This window comes from Malurus melanocephalus, unplaced genomic scaffold (genome assembly GCF_030028575.1).
Source record: "Malurus melanocephalus ecotype Western Australia unplaced genomic scaffold, MMel_1.1 scaffold_196, whole genome shotgun sequence".
Taxonomy (NCBI): domain Eukaryota; kingdom Metazoa; phylum Chordata; class Aves; order Passeriformes; family Maluridae; genus Malurus; species Malurus melanocephalus.
Window position 1 is genome coordinate 230,950 of NW_026623428.1, and position 9,996 is coordinate 240,945.

A 9,996-nucleotide genomic window follows, 5' to 3' on the forward strand; every position below is an offset into this window, starting at 1 on the left:
TCCTTGAAATATAGATATCTCTTTATTTAAGGTTCAACTGGAGCATTGAAAATGCTTTCAAAATTCTGCTTTCCAAAAGTATAAAATTGTAGCAAAGTAAATGTCACTTGATTTTTGGTTGTCCCACTTCCTGTTTTTTGCTGTTCTATAGTTCAGATAGATCAGGGTTAGGCTTTTCCCATAAGTTGGAATTTGTCAGAAGCAGCCTGCAGTGTGCTTTTATCGCAGACTTGTGGAAAGACAGGTCAGCAGTTGAAAACACAGATCATAGAGAGGAAATCAGAATCTAGAATAATTTTCTTTTCCTTGTGGTTACCACCTATATCACCTTGGGGTTTTGATGGAGAGGATGAAAGCAGCTGAAAGATTTTCCCTGTATTAATTTCAAAACACTGCCATGAAAATGCAACGCTCAGAATGTCTCTCCTTAACTGCCTCGCACATAATGAATCCCTCAAATGTGAACGGTTAAAATCTCAGAAGATAAGAAGACGCCCAGAATCTTGTCATGGATTTCACCCTGAAGTAAGTTTCTGTCTACTTTTTCTTTCTTTCAGATTCTAGTAAATGTTTTATTTCTTTAAAAATAATAAACAGGAAAAGTGTCTTCTGAGATGAAATGTTGGGAAATATTCAGAAGACACAGTAGTAAGGGAAGTGAGAGATACTGTAAGTGCTACAAGCCTGGTTTTGTACTCATGCAGACAATGTCTTAAGCTGCTGCTTTTGCAGACTGTTTTGTTTCATGTAAGAGAACGTGGTAGGATGTGAGCACAGACTGGCAGCCAGGAATATCTGAGGATTCACTTTGGCTCAAGCACTGATCACAGATTCCTTGTTAGAGATGGCTGGGAACTTTGTGCTGTTCATGTTTGTTTCAGTAATTAGCGTCAGTATCATCCTTTTCAGGCCACAGTCATTATTCTTACCCATAATATTGCTTGGAAGGGATAGTGGCCCCTCCACMACACACATTTACTGCTCTGTGCTCTGCATAACACTTGTACAGTGCCAAGGAGATCTGATAGAGACTGGGATGTGATTGTGGTGGCTCGTGCAGTGCAGGTTCATAGTCATCCTCTTGACTCTGGAGTGACTTTATTTCTGCCTCTGATGTTGAATGCAATGTAGAAGCACATCTAAAGTGGAGGAGGTGGTGTAGTGCTTGTTGATCATGCTCACTTCCAGTCTGCAACCTAAACTCATTAAACTCAAAGCCTTTACCTGTGTTACTTCCTGAGCCTGTTTATTTCATGGGTTTTGTTTGCTCCAGAGCTCTTMTGCCTGCGTTTGCTAAATAATCATGTGCCGTAATTGAGTGTAATTTCTTGTATTTATCTTCCTTTGCTGTTGTTTTCTCTTCTTTAGGAAAATGCAAGAGAATGTGGCGGTGTCTCAGGCCTTAGTGCTAAACCTTCTCTTGTTCTTCTTGCTCTGCTATTGRCGATTTTCTCCAGGTGACATTGACTGATGTGTTCAACTGGCATGCTAAAACATGGATAAACTGTGAACTGGGAATGGTGCAACATAGAGGACATGAAATATAGTCAGAGCATCAGCATTTCATGATTTTAAACTGTTGGTGATATAAATTCTTAAAGATAYGTTGAAAAAATATTTATCTTTTTACTTTGCAAGTCATGCAGATGTGAATTTGGCATATGGTAGTCATGAATCATCAAAAAAGGACTTGGTAGATAGAGGTGACCATTGCTTTGTCCCATTGAAAACAATTTAAACTGTGTACTTTTTTCAATAAAGTATATTAAAATCACAGTTTCAGAGTGTATTTTAAGWATGCTACTATATTTGTTCAAATAATGAATGATGGGAAGAAAATAAAGTAAATGGATGATATTTTATTATGCTTTTAGCCTCTTTCTGAAAAGATTCAGAGAAGAAAATGTGGAGTTGGCCTTTACAAGAAGGCAGAATAGCTTTAATTAACAAGTTAAGGAAACACTTATGTGTGTGAAGCTGAGCAGGTAATGTGTGGTGCTGAATTATAGTGAAGGTTTATTTTCTGGGAATAGCTATAAAACAACTTATCTGCATTTAGAAAGTGAGTCAAAGCCTYGTTAAATCCTTGCTTCAAACTTGGGCAAGCTTTAGATCAAATTGGTGGATTTGCCTGCAGATGGCAAAATGAAATACTTTTCACCCAGAGGAGTAGGAAGGTATTTGGAACAGCCCATGCAGAAGGGTGGCACTGTTCTGTGTTCTACCCTCCAGATCTCCTGTCAGACAGGGAAAGCTGTGAGCAGAGAGAGTTTGATTTGCAGCACATCTGCATCAGCAGAGCCCACTGTTGGTTCTCACTGAGTGTCCCTGTCTGCAGGCAAAGATTGAGACCAGGSTGTTTTTATTCCAGGCCTTGCATTCTCCTTGTAAGGGAGATGAGATAATAAAGATGAGCKTATTCCCTTTGCAATTGGCAGCAAAGTCCCTGCTGGGGACAGATTTGCTGAAGATCTTGATCTTTGACCTGTGGTAGTCTCAGTTAATGTTTGCAGTTTTATACAAAGTGGAACGCTATCAGAGGATAACGTGTCTGCCTAACAATCTAATGCATTAAATGCAAAATAAAATGCCACTGTTCTCAGTCTGGTGCTTGGAGATTGTCGTTCCCTGGCTGGGTGTAAGTTTGCTTTCAGCCTTGGATCAACGCTGAGCAGATTTGCTGTGTCTCTTGGTAGGGAACAGAGAGCCAGGCCACTGAGAGAGGCTTTGTTTGGAGGAATACTATCCAGCTTGTAAGAGGAAGAACTAGCAAAATGAAATTTCCACTTCAATGCTTTCATGGATTCAAATGCACTGGTACTTCCTCTCATTCTGAAACCATACAGGTCTTTGTCTGGACTCATAATTTCATTTTCCTCTCTTTTTTTTGGAGTGTTTTCCTACAAACTCCTCTGTCCYTGCTTGTTGGTCTCTAAATCACACACTATGGAATAATTTTCCAGCTGACATTCARTCAAACTGTTGTCCTAGTGACCTGCTCTGTTTACTAAGCAAATTGGGAACTCGAGGCATTTTCTCCTCTTGGGCTGATGCAGGTATCCTGCCGTTCTTTGCTTGGTTTTTCTCTGAGCTCCATTCCCCCTTACCCTCCATCATTCTCTCAAAAATTAATGTCAATACTTTATAAATAAAGTGTTTTGGTATCTGATTGTCTGAGCTTCCAGAATTCACAACACTGCAGCCTCATAATTCTTTTGTATGTCTGATGCTTGCTCGTTTGCAATTTTATTTTATGTTTATAGCCAATAAAATACAGGTGATTTTCATTGTTAATAAAAATGGAAAAAAGCATCTTTCCCATTAGAGCTATTGAAAAACTCTGCATACAACTGTCTGATGTGTTAATCATCATTGCTTGCAAAAAAAAGGAAATACATTAATAGGGAAAAGTTTATTTCTACAGAAACTAGATRAAAATGTGTAATAACAATTCATTGTTAATTTTGGAAAGAGGTGGGCAGATTTGTAACTGGAAAGAAGCCAGGGAGTCACAAGATAAATTGAAATATGTCAGCCCAAATTAATATTGAGAAGGGGATTAAAATATGGGATATATAACCGAATATTGCTCAGAGAAATGTGACATTTCATTTTCACACACTAAGGCAGAGTTACGACAACAGAATGCATTGGTGCACACAAACAAGTCACTGCATGAAACAGAGTCATCCAGGTCAATTGCTAAGTGTAAAAACATTTTAATGCCATTTCTCTGCTGTTGAAGCCATTTCAGTTCTGTATGTGTTCCTTACAAGTTTCTGATGCAGTGTGAAGCCAGGTTGGTAAAGCCAGTCAGGAAAATGGGCACGAGGCTGAGTGTGATGTGTGTGCACAGTGATCCCTTCTCACAGGGAATGGTGCAGCAGGAACATCCTGCTCTGAACAYRGAAATGATGGCTGTGAGTCTCAGGGACAGAGTTCTCTGACAGGGGCTGGAACAGATTCCCAGAGAAGGAATTAATGTGATCTCATGGTAATGCAAAGTAACGTTCCTGACTGACTTTGGGTTTGCTGCTCTGTATATCATTAGTTCTGGAGGTGTGGAGATACCATGAGGTGGGTCTGTGCTGTCAAACTGTAACCTGTGGCAGGTTCATAGAAGGTTCTGGAGTTTAATTCCACTACCTCACTAATCCAAGATGCTATTCCTGTTAAATCCTAAAATTATTATGCAAGGTCTGATGCAAAGTCCATTGCAGTAAATAGCCAAACGAATATGTGTGCATGTGTGTACATACAKCTGCATATGTGTAAGCTACATGAGCTTTTAATAAACAGGAAATTCAGACATTTTCTGTATCTTTTATCTCCCTGAATCTGAGGACAAAGCCAAGGAGATCTGGGGCAAATGTACAATCAGTTTCTGCACAGCAAGAGGCAGAGCTGAAAGCTCTAGCTTTTAGCMGGGCTTGGATCTTTTTTTTTTTTTTTCTTTACTCTCTTTGCTAATGGCATTGATTTGCAACTTATTAGCCCCAGCTGCCTCATCTTCCTTTAATCTTGATAAAGTAAAAGCTGTCTGGGGGCTCGGGGCTGGCCATGGACACACCATTCTCTAATGGTTTTGTGTGGGAAAACTGTCCATAACTGTCAGTGCTGCAAACACTCCTTTAAATCCTGTGAGCCAGAGAGCCTGGGGCAGGTTTCCACAGCTGTGCTATCTCCTCTCATTGTTTTTGTGACACTGAGAYTGCCTGACCCACTGTGTTCTGCTGCCAGGGCCAGCTCTGCAAGATGTGTGTTCGGTGACACAGGTGGCTGCCCAGGGCAAGAAGATATTAAAAGCAGCAGTAATTGTTTCATTGCCTAAATGGCTTCAAGAGGCTGTTTCGGTTTTCTTCTGATAGCAGGAGTCCCAGAACAAGGCACTGGCCTGTTTATCCCTTTGGGTTCACGAGGCARAGCACAAGTTTGGCTCAGAAGGTTTGTGGCCAGAGGCCTACAGTTATTTCCATGTGTTTCCTGAGCCCTTGATGGCCTCCAAGGACTTTTATATCTTGGGACTTTCTGTGCATCAGAAATTCCAGCTTGTGTAGATTTAATATAAATAGGCACTGGAAAGTTTTCTGTGGAAGAGTGCATCAAAACCTTTCACCCATGGAAAATATTTTTATTTCATTTTCCTATTTGATTATTCTTTTCCCTGAACTGCCCCAGATACTCCCAATACCGTGTGGCTTTTTTCCTACTTGTTCAGACCCTTCCCCATGTATTTATCTGACTCCCATTCATCTGTACACAACAATGTATTCCCTGAGACAGGTCCTGCTCCCATGGATCTGCTGAGAGAAAAATGGTTCCCAAGCAGAGTATCCAGAAAACCTCCCTGGAGTTTATCACAATCCAATCTCAAGTATCCTCTCTTTTCTTTAGCCTTTGGCCCTTAGGTTAGATCATATTTCTTCCAATATAATAAAGTCCTTGCTATTCCTTGGGTGGATTTACATCCTCTTCAAGAGTCAGTCCCTTGTTTCTTCCCAAGAACAGTTTTTGGAGCTGGCTGTTATAATTTGGATATATCAGGTCACAGACTATTCTTGTGATGCTCTGAGTGGAAGGCTCTATCTTCAGCTCTTCCAGACTTTTTTCCTTCTTCCCATGGTAACTGTGGGTAACTAATCAAATGTTGTTTTATTATTTGCACATCAATACAAATTTTTTTTTTTTTTGTTAATTTACAGCTCTTGCCTAGCACATGCTTTGAAGAATTTTTAAAGCACAATTTTAATTTAGGAAGGACTTACTGATTTTCCTTGCATTAGACATTTTAAATTATTTTCTCCTAAGTCTGATGGTGTCCTAATTAAGAATAGCCAGTCAAACTGAGGATTGATGCAGACAMCCAAGTGATGAGAGGCTGAAACCTGAAGAAGACAATTTCCCTTTCACCAGTTTTAGCAGATTTGATTGCTCATCACTGTGGCGGGAATAACCAGGTAATTGTGTTTGTGTCACACTACCCTCTCACACCTCACCAGGTGTCAAAAGCTCACATTTGTGCTCTGCTCTGCTSTTMACAGCTTCTGGCAGCAAATGGCCTSTGYTGACTATGTAGAAATTTGCAGGTAATTCACACAAAACTGACAAAATAGTATTGGGAAAAAAAAACAATGCAGAATCAAAATAAGTGGCTTGAGAAGCAACTGTGTTTCCTTGGTATTTTCATCATTAATTGCAAATCCTTTGTTATCTTTAAATGGAATTAAGGCTGAATTTCCAGTTTGTCATGTCACAGTGCTGTAAAACCCAAGATGCTTTTGAAGAGTTGAGCTCTAGTTCATTCAAGTAGTGCAGAGTTTGGTTATCTGTGACTTGAATTCTTTTATCAAGAGGCTGTAAGGAGTTGACAGCTAGTAGGGCCTCTGTAAGATCAAGCTGGAAAGCTGTTTTTTTGGTTMCAGATGTGGTCTTGAACTGCACTTATATGTGTTTAAAGCAGCCTTGTATGAAAAGGTTACACTTGACAATTCTGAGTCAAATTTGAACCTTAACACCAGAAGTTCAAGTGGTTAATGCTGGGTTTGTTTGACTATGTTAGGATTTAGTTTGCAGCTTTAACATGCTGGGTATTTCACTTCCAGGAGAAAGGGAAGATCAGATTTCAGCTCATAGCGAGAAGTGTTTTGAATCAGCTATTTAAATGTCTTAGGCAGAGTGCTGAATGTTTAATARAGGAAACTAGCTGGGATAGCTGAACTGACCAAGATTTCTTTGGGCACACGTGCAAATGTGCAGATGAATCCTGAAAGAGGAAGTACAGAATTGTTTCGGGTTTTTTTTATTTTGTTAGTCATTTCGCACCGGCCTGTTGGGTTTAACTGGAAAAAATGAAAGATTATTTTTCATTTGCCCGTGTTGTTTGGGGCGTGTGTGTGTGGGGGGAGAATTAATTTRGAAGCAGTCAGATGCATTCCTGGATCTTCTAATGCTTCCTGTGAGACATTGCTGTGATATGTGCAATAGTYAAGAGAGAATCCCAAGTTTCTGACAATATTTTTTTATCTGTTATAGTTAATGAAGCTGTTTAGGTACATCTGTTTCATGTCTACAGATGTGAGTSCAATTATTAGGGAAAAAAGTAATCTATTTACATGGCTAGTTTCTAAGCATCAAAAACAAAACAGAGCCACAATTAATTTGTAATTCCATTATCTCTAACAGACTTTAAAAACCAGGACATGAAACCTGGTCATAAAGGCTCTMATGGAGACTCGTGATTTCCCATCAGCAGATCTTTGTGGGTTCCAGAAAGGCATTTTCCTTTAAAGTAGACATTCTTCCTGCTTTTTCTTCTTCAGTCTTTCAAAGTCTAAACTCAAGAACTCCCAGGAAATCTATCCTTTGGAGAAACAGTAAACAAGGAATATTTTGAATTCTGCTCAAAACCTGGAGTTAATGTGATACACTCGAATTCATACGAGTATGGACTCAATAAGGGATATCTAGTTAATATCCTTTAGGTCCACCAGTAATGATATAAGCAGAGATCTCTGTAGGAAGATAAATATTTTGTAAGATGTAGGAAGGTCAAGAATTTTTATTTTCCACTGATAAAAGTTTTCTTGGCAGAAAASCTCCAGATTTTATTTAAAAGAAAAAAAAAAAGCTTTAAAAAGTCTGGTTTACGAGAACTCAGAGGGGCATTGTTTGAGTCCGGTTTTTAACCATGAAATCCTTTTGACATATGGCARTCATTATGCATTTGCATCTGTCTGTCTTGGAGGATTTTTTTCTAATAGAAGATACTTAAAAGTTTCACATTTAACATATTTTTCAATAAACACTTGAGAACTTCTTAACAGTAAACAATGATCTTAAACTGCCTTGCCAAGCATGTAAATGATCTTCAACTTCTAATACACCGAGATTGTTGCATATTTTCAGCCCTGCATTTGAGACCTCTAGGCAATGCTGTTTCAGATTAGGATAAACCATGAATTTCTTAACTGTTTCACTTGAGAGAAGAAGGCTTTATCGTTCTGATATTCATGGCAGAAAACCTGGAAATTTGTCCTGCCCATTCCTTTCCAAATACAGCAACCCCTTATCTTCATTAGCATCTGACAGATTTAAGATTAGTGGAGGATACCCTAATTGAAAAAAATGAAATACTGAGTAAAACACACAGGAAAACCTCTTCTGTGTTTTATACTGCTTTCCCTGCCTGTTCTGCTTCTGCCTCAATCTCTCACAAGAAGGAAAATCCCTTGTAGCATGGCAGGCATCGAGTGGAAAGATTATGGCTCTTTGAAAGCAAAGACTGACACATTTCCCCCCCTGTCCTGTTGTAGCTATCAATAGAAATATTCATGCCATATTCTTGGAAATATTCTTCCTTTCATGTACTCCTACTGGTGAAGCTAGCTATGAACAGGGAGGGCATAAACGATTCAGCTTTTTTATGTGATAGCGAGTGAAATGAATTTTTTTTTGTTGGACAGCATTTTCATGGCTTCAGTATAAAGCAGTTTTTATGAAAAAAGATACAACCCTTCATTATTGCAGGCAGTGCCTCAGAATTAACTTGCAGAAGAGGCAGCTTGGTGCACACTGGTGTTTGTGACAGGGCAGCTGAKCAGGAGCCACGTTTGCTGTTCGAGGGTGAGCTCAGGCAAGGACAACACAGAATGAAAGCTGCAGCAGCTGAAGGCAAAGAAACAGGGAGGGGAAGTCATCCCGAGTAAATTCTGAAAAAATGGGAAAACAAAAAAAAATACAAGTTACCCACTGAGCTTGGTTTGGTCTTGATTCAACAGAGATTTCCTCTGGAATTCTTCTACTGTATTGTCCTCTTTTTATAGTTTGGGAGATGAAAATGCAGAGAGCTCGGGATRTGAATCCTTTGAGATTCTGCATTTGTGTTTCAATCAGGAAGTAAGAGTAGTCTGGTRCTTGACCCGACTGGGCTGTAAATACTTTGCCCCAGAACTGCTACATTGATCAAATCAGGAAATAAAACTGAGCAGCTCAGYTTTCAGGCAGTTGTGTGCAAACCGTGTGGATATGGCTCCAAAGAATCTCACCTATCAGCTGCATGCTCAGCCTATCAAACTGCAGTGTCCTGAGAGAAGATCATTTAAATCAATGCAGAATAAGAAATCAGGTGTAAAATCTCCTAAATCTCACAAGTGCTGGAAGAGCCTTATCCATTTTTTAATGGAAATAACAGTAGGTGCAGGTAYCTTTTCCAAATCTTTGGTGTATTTTAGCTGGAGCATATAAAGTCCTTCATCTTGAGTATCTGTTATTTTAAAGTCAGTGCTATAAGTAAAGAACCTGATTTGAAAAATAGTTCTTAAAGTATGTACATTTATCATGCTTATCAGAAGCCCCATTTTYTCTCTAAGAGAGAAATCTTGAATGGTGCCTGTTAGACCTGAAGTGCAATATCCTAAAAAGTCTGCTTTCTGGAAGAARAGAGTATTAAACTGGTCTTAAAGCCTTAACATAAGTAAGTAACTGTGAAACATTGCAAAATGCTCCCAAAAAGCCTCTTGGCCCATTTGTTACTGAACTTCTTAGAARCATAAATTTCTATTACCAGCACTGTCTTCTGGAAGACATTTGCAACTCATATAAATGCAAAAACAGGCGCTTATCAAACAGACAATGCTTTAACGTATCAGTAGATCAGGGGTTTTTTTTTTGGTTTTTTGGTTTTTTTTAATGGCTGAATAATCACTGAAGAAGCACAATCACAGTATTCATGAAGAAGAAAAGAGAAAGCAAATGGATATAAAATTGATCTATCATTCTTTGTTCCAGTCTYTAGAGACTGCTGGACTCCACATCTGTTTCTTCTCCATAGTTTTATCATGATGGATCTTTTCTGCTTAGAGGGCTCTAGGTCCTTTTAAATCCTTCCATTTTGTGTTTCTATTCTTACTTACTTTTTTTCCGTGAGTTTTGAAAAAATAAAAAATCCTAAAAYACCCAACAAACCACCAAACCCTAGCATCACATAGAAGCAGAAAA

The 9,996-nt window shown here is 39.0% G+C and overlaps 1 protein-coding gene across 1 annotated transcript in view; it reads left to right on the forward strand.

Moving 5' to 3' along the window:
- Positions 1-2,213, forward strand: part of CACNA2D3 (calcium voltage-gated channel auxiliary subunit alpha2delta 3) — a gene marked incomplete at its 5' end in the record, with an annotated part of 215,312 nt that extends 213,099 nt beyond the window's left edge. Inside the window, 2 exons of the mRNA XM_057373420.1 lie at positions 443-525; positions 1,369-2,213. Coding sequence (XP_057229403.1) covers positions 443-525; positions 1,369-1,461 — 176 coding nt within the window. The remainder of the gene's footprint in view (positions 1-442; positions 526-1,368) is intronic.
- Between the last annotated feature and the right edge of the window lie 7,783 nt (positions 2,214-9,996).